This window comes from Danio rerio, chromosome 1, assembly GCF_052040795.2.
Source record: "Danio rerio strain M-AB ecotype USA chromosome 1, GRCz13ab, whole genome shotgun sequence".
NCBI lineage: Eukaryota > Metazoa > Chordata > Actinopteri > Cypriniformes > Danionidae > Danio > Danio rerio.
The window spans coordinates 46,946,348-46,965,669 of NC_141021.1; the positions used below are offsets into that span (position 1 = coordinate 46,946,348).

The 19,322-nt window shown below is 36.9% G+C and overlaps 2 protein-coding genes across 3 annotated transcripts in view; one reads left to right on the plus strand and one right to left on the minus strand.

Moving 5' to 3' along the window:
* The first annotated feature begins 251 nt into the window (after positions 1-251).
* med19b (mediator complex subunit 19b) lies at positions 252-8,410 on the plus strand. The gene is given in 6 exon segments (NM_001003416.2): positions 252-553; positions 2,795-2,917; positions 3,036-3,169; positions 5,182-5,278; positions 5,365-5,459; positions 8,041-8,410. Coding segments are annotated over 6 exon segments (723 nt in total). The 5' UTR covers positions 252-345; the 3' UTR covers positions 8,107-8,410.
* slc43a1b (solute carrier family 43 member 1b) overlaps positions 8,411-19,322 on the minus strand; it is a 34,700-nt gene continuing 23,788 nt past the window's right edge. Inside the window, exons 10-16 of one of the 2 annotated variants that reach the window (XR_015475451.1) lie at positions 17,642-17,677; positions 15,608-15,740; positions 15,397-15,526; positions 11,896-11,969; positions 11,571-11,694; positions 10,098-10,465; positions 8,411-9,174 (exon numbers count right to left, since the gene is read on the minus strand). Coding sequence is in view for 1 of the 2 variants with exons in the window: in NM_001083000.1 (NP_001076469.1) it covers positions 10,295-10,465; positions 11,571-11,694; positions 11,896-11,969; positions 15,397-15,526; positions 15,608-15,740; positions 17,642-17,677 (668 nt within the window). In the remaining variant the exon portion in view is untranslated. 2 annotated transcript variants of the gene reach the window in all.

A 19,322-nucleotide genomic window follows, 5' to 3' on the forward strand; every position in this document is an offset into this window, starting at 1 on the left:
TTTACCGTAATGAACACACACAATGCGATGATTTTAACATGCGTCACATACGCAAACATTATTTGTTTGTTTTGTCGTGTATGCTTATTTATGCAATTAAATAGCAGTTTTAAATAATAACCTGCATTGTGACAACACCATATACAAGTCTGTTATGTAAAATGTTGGAAATCTACACAGTGTGAGCATGTACTGCATCAATTACGGTAACTTTCCCGAAGGTAAACGAATAACCGGAAGCAATTGTCAACAGACAGAACGTTACGAACGTTAAGTAATTGTCAACCGAATACAAACGTCCATACAATTAAACCGTCGCAGGCTCGCAGCGTAGTTTTTGTCATCATGACAGAAATCTTCTCCTCGTTGTATGGCCAGCCTGATTCACAGGGCCCCGCAGGACCGTCCGCGCTGGGCTTTGGCTCTGGGAAACCTCAGGTCCCCCAAAACATGGGCCCGATGTGTTTCCCGCATCAGATGATGGAAGAAGGGGCTCCGGTCAGAAAACCGGCTGCGATGAACGAGCCCTTCTACCTGCTGAGAGAACTGCCCAGTGAGACCAGCTTTTCTGTTGATTTCTCCATAATAATATAAAATAAAACAGCATATCGGTGTAATTTTACAAGACTCTGTGATTATGCTATTGCAATAGCAGGATAGTATTCAGCCTACAGAACACCGATATATCACGTCCAAATAGCTATTGCTATACTGTAGTATGATCATGTATTGGTCGATTTAATATCACCATACACCCATGCACATACATGTCTGATCAAATATATAATAAAATATCGTGGTCAACATGTGTGCAAATTGCAAAATATGAAACGCGATATGGAATGTTATTATACAAGCCCTTTATTTTGCATATACATTATATGTATTTATTATTACAGAATTTACAAAAACGGATAACTATTCCTAAACTACCCTTGAACCCCAATTTATATAATACAGTACTTTGTTAGGTAAGAACATTGCAAGTACATGTATTGTAAAATAAAGTAGTACAAAAGTTAGCACCTGAGGGAATTTACATAATTTATATCAAATATATAATTTAAGGTTTTGTTATAGTAACAATAATTATCATATCTACCTCAGTAGATCTTAACCCAGGGTCCAATTATTTACTTTTGTGAAGTCTACAAAAAATACTACAATTTTCTCTTTTTTAAAACAACTAAGGGTGAACGAGAACATTCAAAAACCCTCAGTAGCCATTGAGGGTAGAAAAGTCAAGGTATTAATATCGCTAAAATTATCTGTTATACCATTCCCAAGGTTTGTTTAAATCTCGTTTTTTGAAACTAACAAAGACAGCAAAGAACTATTTAGCCTGACATGTTTACTGTTCCAAAATATTATAAATGTTTCTTAAAATAAAATAAATTGTGTTCAATGGGGAAAAAGTTTTTACCCAGACATTTAAAAAGAACTTATTTTAGAGCAGTAACCACAATACCGGGAAATCATGAAGCTGTGACATTTTATCCAAGGTTATCACACCGTCAGAAACTTGCACTGGCCCATGCATAGATATAGAGCTATGACTCTGAATTAAGCATCTCTCTTAAAAAGAAGCCTCTGACAGGTTAGGAAATGAAATTGTCAATGGGAACAGACAAAATTACATAGCTAAACAAAAACAAAAAACAAATTAGACTTTGGAATGTTAAATTTCTCTCCAAGAACAGAAAAACTAGCAAAAACTCTGAGTAAATAAATCAAAAAATGTCAGAGGCCTCTTTTTTTACATTAACCATAAGAAGTCTCTAATGTTGAAATAGATGAGCATTACAAATAGGGCCATAAACAGAAGCAGCAGCAAGTTTAAAATGTCTGAACTGCCTCCAAATTCTGAGAGAAGAACAAACAACTTGGTTTGTAGTATACTTAGAGGTGCGACTGGACAAAAGGGGTACACACTAAGGCCAACAGTGAAGATGTAGAGCAAGACTGTGCTATATATATATATATATATATATATATATATATATATATATATATATATATATATATATATATATATATATATGTACATTTAATGTTGACACTAATTCACATTTTACCAGTTCAAAATGGCTAAGAACTCTTGATCTGGATCATAGTATTTTTCCAGGAGCAGAAAAAGTCAAGTGGTGCTCGCTGCAGAGCCATTTGAGCAGAGCTGAGCTCCAGCGAGGGGGAGCATGAGCTCTCGCTCTGCCTCCTGTAAGCTATTTTAATGCGTACACCAATCCCACCCCTAACCCTACCCCCAGTGACATCACTCGTAGAAGAAGTGCAAAAAAGGTGGAGCTCAAGCTCCCCCTCGCTGGAGCTCAGCTCGCCCAAATGGCTCTGCAGCGAGCACCACTTGACTTTTTCTGCTCCTGGAAAAATACTATGATCCAGATCAAGAGTTCTTAGCCATTTTGAACTGGTAAAATGTGAATTAGTGTCAACATTAAATGTACATATATATATATATATATATATATATATATATATATATATATATATATATATATATATATATATATATAGCACAGTCTTGCTCTACATCTTCACTGTTGGCCTTAGTGTGTACCCCTTTTGTCCAGTCGCACCTCTAAGTATACTACAAACCAAGTTGTTTGTTCTTCTCTCAGAATTTGGAGGCAGTTCAGACATTTTAAACTTGCTGCTGCTTCTGTTTATGGCCCTATTTGTATAGCAGTGAATTAAGTAGTAATTAAGAATTAAGAGCTGTTTATGGTTTTCAATGTTGTTTATTACCTTCATTAACCCCCTCCTATCATCTTCACAGTGGAAAATGAGCTGACGGGACACACTAATCTCATCACGCACTACAACCTGGAGCACGCGTACAACAAGTTCTGTGGGAAGAAGGTGAAGGAGAAACTCAGCAACTTTCTTCCTGAGCTTCCTGGTGCGTATTCTTGTCTTCCTTTTCAGATCTTTGAGCAGTTTTGTAACTGTAGTGTACGTAATGTATCATAACACTAGGTGAGGGTTACGACGATGTTTTTGACTCTCCTGTGCTCCAGGTATGATAGACAGCCCAGGCATTCAGGACAACAGTTCTCTGCGCTCTCTCATCGAGAAGCCTCCTGTGTGCAACAACTCTTTCAGTCCTCTGACCGGAGCCATGCTCACCGGCTTCAGGTTACACACTGGCCCTGTAAGTGCATTTGTTTGACAGAGAGACAGAGAAAGGCATTTAGGCCTCATTTACACTACCATGTTTTGATGCCCAGTTTTGATTCATTGCCTATATTGGATTACTCTGACCGTCTGTCAGAATGTAAAGATGTAGAAAATCTTATTGAACGAGTTTCATAGTTTTCACTAGTGGTGTAATTGATCACATATCTTACGGTTCGGATCACATCATCATAAATAATTATGATTATTTAATCATAATTATTATTAATCATAATAATTATGATCACTGTTTTTTTAGTCACGGATCGGACCATTTTTCGGGTCAGCAAAAGGGAGGAAACAAATTTAATTAGCTTTTTATTCATTACAAAACAGTACTGCAGGACAAGTTTGGTTTTAACAAACAGATCTTAGAACTTGTAACTTTATTACAAATAAAAATGAATCAAATCAGCTGAATAAAAATTTATAGTAAAATATTCAGTACTGTGAAAAATTCAGTTACTACTACTGTTTCTGATAAAGCTAAATATATCAATCTAACATTATAATTTGTACTCATTTTCAATACATTTCTAATTTTCAATAAATGATTCAGTTATTCACACATAAAACGTCATATTTCATTGCTAGATGTATTTACTTGTGAAGAATAATTCAAAGGCATATTTTTGATGGCCACCTATTGGTTAAATAATGTAATTGCTGCATACAACTTTAATTTCTGAGCACATGACGGTGATTTTAATCTTTACCATAAACATCAGTGGTTTTATCTAAACCAGTTGTTCTCAAACTCTTTTCATCAAGTACCACGCAGTAGCGTAGTAGGCCCAGTAAAGCAGCTACAGCTCTGTACATTTACAAAACGCGGCAGATTTATTCCTACTATTTTATTGTTTTAATTCCCATTAATTTTGTCAGCCACTTTAAACGTTATAGTTTGAATATTAACACTGTATTAAAAAATTAAAAAATAAAAATAATGAAAACAAACTAAAAACATCAACATTTAAATTAAAATGTGCTTGTAAACATTAAAAATGATAGGTTACTGTTTTTAAAAGGTAAAAAACTTCAATGTAAAGTATTAACACGTAGTAGCCTATATATCAACACCAGGAAATGTTGCCTGGACCTCATAAATATAGGCTATATGTCATCATATTCATATATAAAATCATTTTTGATAGATTTTTAAATATATGTAGCATGTACATATGACATATTTAATTCCTCCACGTACCACTAGAAGGAGTACCACAGTTTGAGAACCACTGATATAAACTATAAACTGTTCTACCAGTATTTCTGTGTCATTTGACTGTTTGTAACTACATAACTAACTCAAAGACTAAAGACTCAATCTCATTTTTGATCTTTGCATTTTTCAAACGCAGTTTTGAATTCAGCGAGTCGAAGGATTAATAAACATATGCAAACCACCATCATTTAAAGTTCAGGTTGCGGGGGTTTTGAGATCCCAAACTTTTCAATGATTATTCGTGCAGCTTACATCGAATGCATTAATACAGGCTAAACTAGTAGTGACAGAAAACACCTTTAATAACCTAAGAAACCCACCACATCCCAAATAATCTACAACAACTTCTTCTGTCATCATTATATTTTACAGGAAAGTGTAATTGCTTTCATACATGTGATTTGAATGACGTGAGAGGCGATCTCTCTGCAATAGTTACAAATTTAGGATTAATCTACAATTTAAAAAATTTATTAATCCACGGGTCACCTGTGTTCCGAAATGTGGGTTGTGATCCATAAGAATCTAGGATTAACCGTGATGCGTACACCCCTAGTTTTTACGCAGGGTGCAAATAATATATGGACGATCAAGGAGTCAACTTTTTTGGTAATGTTAGTTTGTGTAATACATGCGTCAGTCAATCAAATTGATCTATTTCCTTAATAAGTGTTTTGAGGGATATTGAGTGTATTCTGACCTACACAATCTGCTGGGATTTTTTTGTGTATGTTTTATCTGACTCTATGTCTGTCTTGCTGAAGTTACCAGAGCAATACAGACTGATGCACATTCAGCCGCCTAAGAAGAAGAACAAACACAAGCACAAACACCATCGACCTCAGGACCCCTTACCACCAGGTGACGGCCCCTTACAGACACACAAACAGAGGAACGTGTGCTATCTTGCATTCTGATTCTGACCCAGTCTCCCGTCTTTACCATAGAAACTCCATCAGATTCAGACCATAAGAAGAAGAAGAAAAAGAAGGACGATGACCCGGACAGAAAGAAAAAGAAGAAAGATAAGAAAAAGAAGAAGGTTATTTGCAGTTATTATACACTTGTTATATTATACGCCGAAAAAAACATTACAAATGGGAATTATTTTAACATTACTTTTTAGATGTTTAGATCTAAAGACTCCACATACAGTAAAGAAAGTAATGATTACAAATATTCTGATTTAAAATATACAGTTTGCATACAGTTTGATTTATATTTTTTATAACTCCAGTCTTCAGTAGCTGTTTCAATCCACCTACTTTTATGCGCATTTTGGATATGCGCATTAAAAAAAAATCGTTGATGGAAACACCAAGATGTGCATAAGTTTTGAAAATGTGCATAAAAAAAACTAATGTGCATGTCTGAGTAGGATAAACATTTTCTTCAATAAGAAAATATGCGCATAAACTACAATGGAAACACTTTTACCGAACAAAAATGTTGTTATAAGAGATCAGGTGACGATAAAAATGTGTGTGAATGGACAAACCAGCAGGCTGAGCACACTGTAAAACATCTGAATTGTTGTTTTGGTCATACTAAAACTGATATTTCAGTATTAGTGTTATTATATTATTAATGACCTCCAGAACTGTCAAGAGTGTCTGCTCCGCGTTTCATTCTTTCAAACGACACCACGCATTTACTGTGTGTCAGGATTGCCTTCTGAGGTGCAAGTCATTTATTAAATAAATAAAAGCCTCACGCAACCTCTCCTACAGCAGCAGATTCCGTTTTTACTGTTGATATTTGGCGCCAGTTAATCAGGAAGTGACAAAATTGTTCTCTTTGACTTGTTGGATGGAAATGCTGCTTTCATTCGCGCATCTCTTATGTGATTGTTCAGTTTTGCACATAAAGTTAATACGCATTTTTGGATGGAAGCATAGCTAGTGTCACATGCTAATATTATGTACATAACAATTTTAACTTTGTGTATTCAAAATCAATGTTCAAATATTGCACAGCTTAAATAAAAAATACAATGAAAAAGATTTTAAGATTGTTTGAGTAGTCGTTGATTAAAATATTTTATAAAATTATTAGAAATGCCAGAGCAACTTTCTTATCACCGCCGACTGGTCAACGCTTAACAGTTTTACCATGGTGGTTCGTAGGTTGCTATACGACCATCAACCGTTTTCCCAGAGTATGACAAGCTGACAAAATATTGCTGTCATTCTGATACAAGTTTCATTTATGGAGAAAATTACAAAGCACTGCAGTGTTTGGGTGTTCTGTGTTTGTGTGAAAGGATTAGTCTACTGAAATGTGTTTATTCCATACCAAGCTGAGGTTGATCGATCGGTCAGTTCTTATCACGTGACTTGCAGTGCGGTACTCCGTTTGCACGTGCAAGCCGCGCACCTCCATTGGAAATAAATTTGCACAAACCGACCCGATATACGAATGGCCCCTGAAAGGCCGCTATCATTTGCGTTCTCCTGCAGCACTTTTCAGTTGATTCACCTGATTTGTTGACAAATGGGTTGCGGATCTATTTCTTGGCAGTTCGTTGGTCGTTCACTGGGCCTTTTCTCCTTAGCAAAGAAACTTTCCAAAGACATCCGTTTCTTACTCATTTTGCTGCTTAAGGGTTAAATTTGGGCACTTAAGTGACTGAGATGCAAGCGACCAATTGATCCCGGTAGTTCCTGCTCATTCTCATGCTATCCAAGGTCTACTTTTTGTAGTATGTATGGATATTTTGTCTTTAGTAGAACATTAAAATATGATTTTTAATGTCTCACAGCACTTTTGAGAGTTTGCTGGCAGCTAGTTCTCTGCTACTCTCACACAGTTGCCCACTGAAGCGAAGCAGGGCCGTGCCTGGCCAGTATCTGGATGGGAGACCACATGGGAAAGCTAGGTTGCTGCTGGAATCAGTGTTAGTGCGACCAGCAGGGGGCGCTTAACCTGTGGTCTGTGTGGGTCCTAACACCTCTGTATATTGATGAGGACTCTACTCTGCTCAGTGAGCGCCGTCTTCCGAATGAGACATGAAACTGAGGTCCTTACTCTCTGTGGTCATTGAAAACTTCTGAATGTCCTTCGAAAAAGAGTAGGGGTTTAACCCCGGCATCCTGGCCAAATTTGCCTACTGGCCTCTGTCCATCACGACCTCCTAACCATCCCCATGTCATAATTGGCTTCATCACTTTGTCTCCTTTCCAGCAATCAGCTGGTGTGTGCTGTGCGGTCAGGCGCAATATGACTGCTGTCGTGTCATCAATGTGGATGCTGCACACTGGTGGTGGATGAGATTTCCCCAATGTGTAAAGTGCATTGAGTGTCCAGAAAAGCGCAATACAAATGTAAGAAATTATTATTATAAAAAGCATAAACTAAATTAAAGTGACACTCAAGAGATGGTAGCGCTTGATTTGCATTTTTTTGTAACGACTTGGATTTTAGCAATTTTTTTAAGCAAATTTTTAATTTATTTAATTTCATTCATCATTAATTTTCGACTAACAAAGAAAAAAAAGTCTCCAACATTTAAAAAAAAAATTAATAGAAGTGTGAACTGTGTTTTTGTGTGAACTGAATAATACACGTGATAATAAAAATAATAAAATTGTATATAAAAATTCTCTATTTTTCTCTATTTTCAGAATCGCCACAGCCCTGATCACCCAGGCATGACCGGAGCTCAGCCCAGCACCAGCAGTTTGAGATAAAACTGAAAAACAAGAGGAAAGTGTTACAGTGAAGCACAAGCTGGACAATTGGGCTTTTTACCGGATGTCCCACAATTGATGTTACAGTAAGAATCAGATGCCAGGTTTGTGTGTGTGTGTGTGTGTGTGTGTATTGATTACGTAATGTATTAATTACCAGATGATCTGGTAAAGCGTTATATTTGTAAGTGCCTCAGTGTCTATTTATGAGTTCAATGAAAAATGTAACATTTTTCATTCAGCTTTTTTAAACATTTTTTTGTTTTTTGTTTTTACAAATAAAACAATCAGCTGAGAAACTGGCTAATCTGTGACAAAATCTTTTGATTTATTACATTTCTCTTTCAGGCATATTTACAGAATCAAGCACAGAATGCAAAGCACCGTTGTGTTGAAAAATCACTACAATCATTAAAAAGGTTGAGATCATGATTATAGTCCTGTAACATACAGAACAGTATTTCTGAAACAAGGAATACAGTGCAAAAATCTGTATTTACCAAATGGTCCTACAAAGCTGATTGTCCGTTTGGTTTGAGCGAGGAATTGCAAAACCACTATTAAAAACATACAAAGGAAAGACCACAGGTTGATACATGTGAAGGTAATGTGGCGATACATTTACCTGCCCTGAGCCCTGATGGAAACATTACATTCCCTGCTTGCCACGAAATAACAAACATTTAAAAATGTTCATATTGGGACTATTCATATTAGAGAATTTGAGTATGTCTGTGACCCGCACATACATAATGATGAACGATTCATGGTAAAATATACGTTTTCAGCCAATTGTTTTTGGACTTATGAACACAAACGTCTTTGGTATAATAAAATGCACTGATGAAAGATGTGCAATAATACTATGAACTGAACGTAGAGCTTATTTTGATTTCATACTGACCTTCACAAAACGCTTCCCGCCTCGTAGGTTGTTCTTGAAGAAAGTTTTGTGATTCTTTTTTTTAACCGCTACCTATTTTCCTATCATTACATTTCAAATTGTTAATTCAACAATAATGAAAAAAATGCTGTTTCCACATCCAAATGACTCTACCTGACAAAAGTCTTGTTGTCTATCCAAATTTTAGGAACAACAAATAATATCTTGACTTCTAGTTGATCATTTGGCATTAGAAGTGGCTTATATGAAAGGCAAAGGCCTCTAGATCACACTTGTTTTACCAAAATAAAATATGATCATTCTTTGATTTTTATTTATTTAATTAGGACAGTAAGGTCTGACTTTGCATAGACAAAAGTCTTTTCACTTAACAGAAATAATGTGCAGTATAGAATATAAAGTCATGGTGCAGTGGAAAAATTATGAATATTGTGTATAACTCACATGAACTTGGAGGACTGCATCCATACATCTCTGCAATGACTCAAATCACTGATTAATAAAGTCATCTGGAATGGCAATGAAAGCGTACTTGCAGGACTCCCAGAGTTCATCCAGATTCTTTGAATTCATCTTCAATGCCTCCTCCATCTTACCTCAGACATGCTCAATAATTTTTAAGTCTGGTGACTAGGCTGGCCAATCCTGGAGCATCTTGACCTTATTTGCTTTCAGGAACTTTAATGTGGAGGCTGAAGTATGAGCGCTATCCTGCTGAAGAATTTGCCCTCTCTTGTGGTTTGTAATGTAATGGGCAGCACAAATGTCTTGATACCTCAGACTGTTGATATTGCCATCCACTCTGCAGATCGCTCGCACGCCCCCATACTGAATGTAACCCCATACCATGATTTTTCCTTCACCAAACATGTCTGAATCTTGGGTCCATGCGGGTTCAAATAGGTCTTCTGCTGTATTTGTGATGATTGGGATGCAGTTCAACAAATGATTCATTAGAAAAATGTACCTTCTGCCACTTTAACTAGAAGTCAAATTATTATTTGTTGCTCTTTCTACTGGGATTGACGGCAAGACTTTTGTCAGGAGGTGTATCGTAAAGCATAGGGTTTGGTGCACCAACAAAAGCCTTGAAAATACATCCTGTCCAGTCACACAGCCTTGAATGATTTGAATTGCATATTCGCTGTTTTTTTTTTTTTTTTACACTTTTTCTCTGTGGTGGCTGAACAGGAAGGCTATATTTCCATATGGAACTGTCATAAATCTATGTCATAAATCTATAAATCCATAATTCACATACATCACACTCATAAATGTTCCACCTCAGATGTCCCCGTTGGTCCCCTGATGTTTTGAGGAATCATTGGTTTGGTTGAGGCTCAGAGACTGACCGTCGCGTGCTGCTTTTTCTTGTATTAGATGTCTGCGATGATAGAAAAGGTATCCTGGCAGCAGGAATCCAACCAATGAGAACAGAAGCAGGCCCAAGTTGATCTGTTGATTCAGGCAAAGTTCCAAGTTTTAAACCGTACTCTATTTAAATATAAATATCAATTGTGCACATGCATGACTGGTGTGTTACAGTAACTCACTTCCTTCAACCACAGCATTCGTATTGAACTGAACTGAATCATCACTGAACTAACTAGAACTATTGCGCACATTCCAGCCAATCATAATCAAGAAATTCAACAAACCATGGAATGAACTAATCTGTAGCGCACATTTCAGCCAATCAGAATCAAGAATTTCAACAAACCATGGAATGAACTAAACTGTAGCGCACATTCCAGCCAATCAGAATCAAGAATTTCAACAAACCATGGAATGAACTATTCTGTAGCGCACATTTCAGCCAATCAGAATCAAGAATTTCAACAAACCATGGAATGAACTAATCTGTAGCGCACATTCCAGCCAATCAGAATTAAGAATTTTAACAAACCATGGAATGAACTAATCTGTAGCGCACATTTCAGCCAATCAGAATCTAGAATTTCAACAAACCATGGAATGAACTAATCTGTAGCGCACATTTCAGCCAATCAGAATCAAGAATTTCAACAAACCATGGAATGAACTAATCTGTAGCGCACATTTCAGCCAATCAGAATCAAGAATTTCAACAAACCATGGAATGAACTAATCTGTAGCGCACATTCCAGCCAATCAGAATCTAGAATTTCAACAAACCATGGAATGAACTAATCTGTAGCGCACATTCCAGCCAATCAGAATCTAGAATTTCAACAAACCATGGAATGAACTAATCTGTAGCGCACATTTCAGCCAATCAGAATCTAGAATTTCAACAAACCATGGAATGAACTAATCTGTAGCGCACATTTCAGCCAATCAGAATCAAGAATTTCAACAAACCATGGAATGAACTAATCTGTAGCACACATTTCAGCCAATCAGAATCAAGAATTTTAACAAACCATGGAATAAAATCTGTAGCGCACATTTCAGCCAATCAGAATTAAGAATTTTAACAAATCATGAAATGAACTACTGCGCACATTCCAGCCAATTAGAATCAAAACATTCAACAGACCATAGAATTAAGCGCTATAGAAATAAAAATGACTTGACTCACCCAGTAAGGATCCCCCTTTAATGGTCCCAACATCAACATGAAAAGTGGTTGTTGGAGGAGGGCAAACACAGCACTGATCATGGACTGCAGACCCGTAAGAGTGCCAAAGTGATTGGTTGGGTACCTAAATACAAAAATAACCAGTTTGACGATGGAAAACAATCAGCAGATAGGACAGATATTCAATTACTAACACCTTTTTCAAAAGTTAGTGGAGCTTGAGTATATTAACTTTCTTCATGTATGCTTTATTCCTCAATGCTTTTTGTCTGGGAATTGAAATGATATAATGAAAGTCAGGTTTATCTTGCTGAGTAAAACTCACACAGCAGCATAAAGGCCACCGCAGCAGGAGTGAATGAAACCCCGAACTGCAGTGTGAAGAATGAACGACACCACCTGAGAGAGAAAGAGAAAAAGAGAAATGCATATAATAGATAAATAACCATTCTTATAGTTCAGTTGCAGCATAATAACATTGAGAAACTAATGAAGATTTATTATTTATTAAGGTTTATTATTATTATAATGTTACTGCAACAACATAGCTGGGGCAAGAAGTCATAGTGTTGGAATGTCTAGCCAATTTCATGCGTGTTCAATAAAAATGGTCAGGAGAGAGTTTTCTTCAATGTCAAAAATATTAGTAATTTCTTGGACACAAATGAATAATTCGATTCACAGATCTCTGGCAGTCCCTAATGCAATGCAAGATTTAAATTCAGGGGCTGCGCAACTTTCATTTCCTGACTCTTGCTTTTATACGCCGCTGATATTAACAGGTGAAGTTTAGTGGAATTCGTCACTTGTCAATCATTCTCAAGTCCTTTGTTGGCCGCACCCATACATACATCCTCTTTTTCTCATTTTGCTAAAATATTAACTTGCAAATATGCTGTGTTCATTTTTTAACCCATCTCTGCTCACGGGAAGTTTAGCTGCAGAGCTCAAGTTAATTTTAGACAATCAGGCCTTTGCATTTCTAGCAGCTTCATCTACTTCTGCAAAAGTGCTTTATTATTATGCAGAGCATATCACACTCAGGATAAGAAGTTTGGTTAATATCACCTTAAGCAATACAAATACAATTGGTTGATGAAAAGAAAAAATAATATAGCTAAGTTCTTAAAATAATTGATAAAAGTTGATCAAATGGCATGATGCTATTTAAGTATCAGTGCAAAACTTTGACATATTTAATTGAATGATCAGAAGGTTTTGATACATCAAAAAATACTAACTAGTCAAAGTCAAATCACCAAATATTTCAATTAAAGTATCAAAACATGGGTTCTTATTTACATACTTTAAGTGTGAGCGTTACGTGTTTTGTGATTATTTAACATTTGATCATTTGAATTACACTCTGCAGCTGGAATTACATAAAATATATACATTTGGTTACAATTTTGGGTCATACTTCATTTTAAGGTGTTCTTGTTACAGTCGAACTATTAACTTAATAGTGATATTAATAAGTGTACATATACTTAATAAGGTTAGGGTTGGGATGAGGGTAAGGTCTAGGCTTAGGCCACGTTTACAATAATACGTTTTAGTCTTAAAACTGCGTTTTACAATGAAAACGATCAGCATCCACACTAGCGTTTGACCCAGCGTTTCTAAACAACTCTCCGTCCACACTATACCTCTGAAAACGCACATCACGTGACCACACATACATTCTGGCATGCACTGCAGCGATGAGAGCTGTGCACGTCAGACGGTTTATCAAGGATCTTCCGCTGGATCTAATCTCACTATATTTGTTAAACAAGATATTGAATTCATCTTGTCTATATGTAATGACATATTGCCTGACTTTGGTCTTTTGAATCTATTACTAGTTCTCAGGTGACGTGTTTTGGTTGAGGGCAAAGATAATATATTAATTAATATAATCACATACACTGATTCTGCACATTTGGCTGATTGCTTACATTTATTTCCTATAATGTATAAACTTTTTTATGATTATTGATTATTAAAACTGATATTCAGCAAAAGAGACAGGGTATGTTTCGTATTTTTACTGAAAATGAAAGGAGGCAGTAATGTTCTGGGCTCCGTTTTGTTATGAAAATATATAAATATGCAGCTAAACGAAGCCTCAACATGTTTGGCGTCTGTTAAGTTGCTAATATCAAAATGAAATAGTTCCTTATATCTTGTTTTCATTTTATTGTTAAGATGGTGAAACAACGTAGCCAGTAGGGATGCCATGATTCTCAATATAATATTGAACCAGTCCGTATGACATCCACGGTTCTATACTCGCTTGTGAATTTATTTTTTTTTCGTTTTACGTTTAAATAATTTGTGTGCATTTTATATTTCTCCAAATAGACTGTGTGTGCCTGTAAGTCTACGAGGTGAGATGAGGAAACTGGCACCAAGTAGATAATCAATCACCATGCTCTAAAGTTAGGGTGCGCTTAACCATTATTCCACACTTTAATATGGCAAGTGGCGGTGTAGTAAGTCAACAGTACGAGGAAGCGCTGGATTTCTCACTGCAGATTTGAAAGTCGATAGTGTGAGCACATTTCAGTTTTGTTGTTGAGTATAATGCCAATGAAAGAAAAAACGCGCAAGCATTGTTTTACACATAAAGCGTACTCAACCGAAAACACTTCCAACATGATTGCACATCTGCGGAGCCATCACCTAGCAATATCATTGTCTGAAGGCAGCATAGCAGAGAATGTAATACAGTCCTCCAAAAAACAATCCCTCGCTGATTTTTCCAGTGAACATACCCAACTGATTCGGAGAGACACATAAAAATAACAAAGGCAGTGGAGGTGAGTGTTCATCGCTAAAGATTTGCAGACGTTTTTAGTGAATGAAGATGCATGCTTTTGTCATCTTATAAAAGCACTCGATCTGCCTTAACTTACAGACTACCGTTTGGCACTTTTTTCCAGCACCGAGATAATTAAGGTAGTTTATTTATGTTTACTAAAGTACAGATATGTTTATTTGAAATTGTCGATTTATGTTTATTAACTTCACGTTTACTTTCAAAATGTAGGAATGTATGTGTTCCCCAGTTTGTACAGTACATGGGGATTACCAGCAGCTGTGAGATTTCAGTGTTGTTTTTTTACACAATAGGAACTAGTGTACTTTTCTTGGCTTTAAAGTACAATAAAGGAGTATTGCAATAAATCATTTTTTTTCTCTCTCCTTAACCTTTTACTGTTCCTATTGCCTAAGCATTTAGAATACCACAAAAAAATAACACATGTGTTAAGCCATCAGAACCGAACCAAACCGAAAACCGTGCTAAAAACCCGAGGTATGTATTGAACAGTAGGCTAACTGTATTGTTGCATTCCTAGTAACCAGGGTGATGTGATTGAGGCTATAGAGTACACTGTTCCCAGTGAAGATTTACCTGACGTGTCCTCGGGAGTTTGTTTTCCTTATGAAACTTGCGAAGTCTGAACTTACAAGGAGAGGATGCAAGACTGAACTGTGTGTAGGCTAATTAATATTAAGGAAAACCCAATCAGATGTCTCGCTTTTCCCCCACCCACACTGACCCGGAGCAGCAGTGTTTTAAAATGAAAACAGCCTCTCCAGCAATTTCAAAAAGCTGTTTTCGGCGCTCGAAAACTCCGGGGTAATGTGGACGCATAACCTTAGCAAAACTTATGCGTTTTAAAACTTAAACATAATAGTGTAAACAGAGCCTTAGTTTCATGCAATTATCCATTAAACGATTGTAATTACTACAGTAAGAACATGATACACATTTAACAACAGCTTAAAATAAAGTGTTACCCAATTTTGTTCACATAAGGATGAATAGACGTCTAACCTGTATGGGTAGATTGTCTATGAGGGAAAGGATGCCGAAGGTGACTAGCAGCATGTTAGTAAAGATGAAAGCTCTGATGGCGTTGGTCAGTTTCTGGATCTTTCTGTCCCTCTTTGGAGGCCTAGATGGACTGAAGAAAACAACGAGGTTAATGACAAAATCAAAGCCATTCCACATTTCTCTCCCTTCTCCTCTCCTTCAACCCCTTCACCTCTTTTCTCCATCTGCTGAACTGACGTCGTCTTCACACTCCTTCATCCTCCAGTCCATGATGTATCCGATCAGAGGACATGACAGCAGGCAGAGCAGCTGAAGAGTGCCGAAGATGGACGAGTACAGGCTCACTGCAACACAAACAAGCTCTTTAATGTGTAAAGGTGCAATATGTATGGAATAAACCTAGTGGTTAAACTAGGTATTGCAGTCCAAATTCAAAATATTGGAGAGGGTTTTTTCCCCCCTCTACATTGAGGCAGCTGAAATAAAATATGCTTTGCTTTCCACTTCGGCAACCTGGGATGTTGAAATGTAATTTGGTAAACTGGCAGTGGACAGAGACCAAAACAAACACAGACATTACAACACGGAACACATTTTTAAGGAGAATAAATGACTTTTTCAGATAAACAAGTACGCTCACGTATCACGTTTCTTAAATATCTGCAAACATATGGTATTTTCCTGTTTTAGAATAGTCAAAAACTTACATATTGCTTATATATAGTTAACAACATATAGTTAAAGGTGCAGTAAGTGATCTTCCACAATGCTAACAGCTTAGCATAAATCTCTGAATCACAGTCCCTCCCCTGCTGTCCAGAGCCCCGCCTCCTGAAACAGGAGCACGCACACATTAAAGATGACAGCAAAAGAACTCTCTCTCAAGTGTTAAAAGCGACTAGTGCTCGTCTGGCGACGTGCAGGAATTACACTCATTACGAAGCCAAACTGACATGCTATTACAGAGCGAATATTAAGAGTTGCATGGTAAACAATATAGGGAGAGACTAGGCCGAATAGCGGTATTTACTTGTGTTGTGTTGTTAAACTAATTAAAATCTACATCATTGATGCAAAAGGTTCATTATGAAACTGAAAATAGTCTTATCAATCTTTCACCAGAAGGTTTTAGTGGCTGAACAACACTTCTGCGAAGAGATAACCCATTTGAAACAACATCCAACGTTACATCAGCTTTTCGTGAAGCTAAAATAGTTTTAAAACAGAACATTACCTGTCTAAGAGAAATCCTTCAGCCATTGTGTCATCCTTTCTCCAGTGCGCAAACGTGACTCCAATATTGAGTTTTTTAAAAAGTTTTGATTCAGCATGTTTTTGCCGATCGCGCGCTCGTGCTCTCTCTCTTTAGTGAACACGCAGCACGTCTATGCACAAACAGTGGTCGGTGGAGTTGCGTACAAACGGCTGCGCAGTTGTTCAAATCTACATTTGCTGACAGACAGTTTGAGCTACTTATCGGAATTATGAGAGATGTCGGCCTGACTCTATTTAATTGATGAACATTTTTTATGCCTTACACGGAATATAAAAATACATATAAACACATTTAGATCATTTACTTTAATCATTACTATTGAAATGTGAAGAGACTTTCAACCAGCACAACAACAAATGTTTCTGAAGACAATCACCTACTGCACCTATTTCTAAAATCAGCAACACAGTCTGCAAAAGCGATGCAACATGACGGAAACATTTTAATACCACCAGCCACTGCACTCCCAATGAAATGGGAAAAGCTTTTAATGTGATTAATGCATATTAAACCTCTTCAACATTATTAACAGGCTAGTGGATGACTGATGTTGTTGGTCTGCACTGAATCACAGTTCTGACTTTCATTTTCAAACCGTCCGCTAGTTATTTTATTTTCAAGATCTGAGGTAAACTATCTGCTGCTGCATTTAACACTGAATAACGCACATAACCGGTACCTGAGGTTATCTTTGTCATAGTTGCATCGTAGAAATAGAAAGCATTTGTAAAATAGAAATTTCACATCTCGTCATCGCAGATCATGACACTCCTTTTAACATGGAAAAAATAGCATGTCGTGGTAGCATTGTCTACTGAGTGTACTAAAAGATTTATCCAGTGTTTTAAGCAGTAAATAGTAGTTTGTGCTGGTTTGAGCCATTAGTAAATATCTGAAAAATCTTGAGCTTTCATCACAAATTAAAACCAAAATAGATGAAATTGGTGAAAATAGCGTGTTTTTTCTTACCTTGCTCTTCTGACTCCTTCACCAACGCCTCAGAGGCTAAAAAAACAAATTGATACAATAATAAAAACAATGCTGTATTAATTCAGCTTAAAATACTTGTGTACTACCTACGAACACACACTTTAGCAGAAACATACTGTAGCATACCGCAGTAAGATTGTTCTAATTACATTCATCCATCTATTACTGAGCACATTTAACACAGCATTTATACTTTTTTATTGTTCATTTCATTTACAGGGTCATATTATGCTTTATGCAAATATGAGTTGCTTTGATATGCGTTTCCCTGCCTCTTTATATATAAACGATAGAATTTTAAATGATAATACAGTCAGCTATGCCTTATATTAACTTAATGAGCAAAACAAAAACAAAAAGTCCTACATGTGAATTTGGTGAGTGTTTATCAAGTGGCTGACTGTAGTATTGGTAACCTAGTAACTAAGAGTAAACAAGACAAGCATAATCGAGAAAGCAGATTGGTTGTGTCTGAAATGTTTGCTACAGTACGTTTAATCTGCAAATACAAGACCAAAACCACAAGTGAGCTTTAATTTAACAATGAGAATTAATGGATCTTTATTTGAATGCGATACTGCAGGATGCGCATCACACAGGGTGATGGAAACCCAGATACTGTCACTTAATCTTAATCATACAATGAAACAAAAAGAAGTAAATATTCACTGATGTTCAATGAATAACTACAATCACCGGCCACTTTATTAGGTACATCCTAGTGCAAATTGGGTATAATATGTACCAGGTTGGACCTCCTAGTGCCGGGTAGGACCCCCTTTTGCCTTTAGAACTTAATCCTTCATGGCATGGATTCAACAAGGCACTGCAAATATTCCTCTGAGATTTTAGTCCATATTGACATGATAGCATCCCGCAGTTGCAGCAGATTTGTGGGCTGCACATCCATGATGCCAATCTCCCGTTCCACCACATCCTAAATGTGCTCTATTGCATTGAGTTCTGGTGGCCATTTGACTAAGAATACTCATTGTAATGTTCAAGAAACCAGTCTGAGATGATTCATGCTTTATGACATGGTGCATTATCCTGCTCAAAGTAGGCATCAGAAGATGGGCACACACTGTGGCGTTGACACAATGCTCAATTGGTACTAATGGGCCCAAAGTGTAACAAAAAATATCCCCTACACCATTACACCATCACCACCAGCCTGAACCGTTAATAAAAGGCTGTTAATATGTTGTTGATGCCAAATTCTGACCCTCCCATCTGAATGTCGCAGCAGAGCTCAAGACTCATCAGACCGAGCAATGTTTTTCCAATCTTCTATTGTCCAATGTCACAGCACCCTCATCACTAGACCATCCAAACTTGGCATCACCAATACCCCACTTGACAGGTTTAAATCTTATCTCTCTGGCTGCACTCACTTCATTCAACTCAAATCATTCACTTCCCAGCATTTTACAGTTTCTTCGGGTGTTCCCCAGGGCTCAGTCTTAGGGCCCCTGCTTTTTATCATCTATCTCCTTCCACTTGGTAATATTCTCTGTAAATATAACATACAGATTCACTGCTATGCGGATGACACCCAGCTCTATCTCTCTGGCAAACCCTTTTCTTGTTTTCCACCTACTGTACATACCTTAAAGTATGCTTAGCAGAAATCAAGTCCTGGCTCTCTCTTAACTTCCTC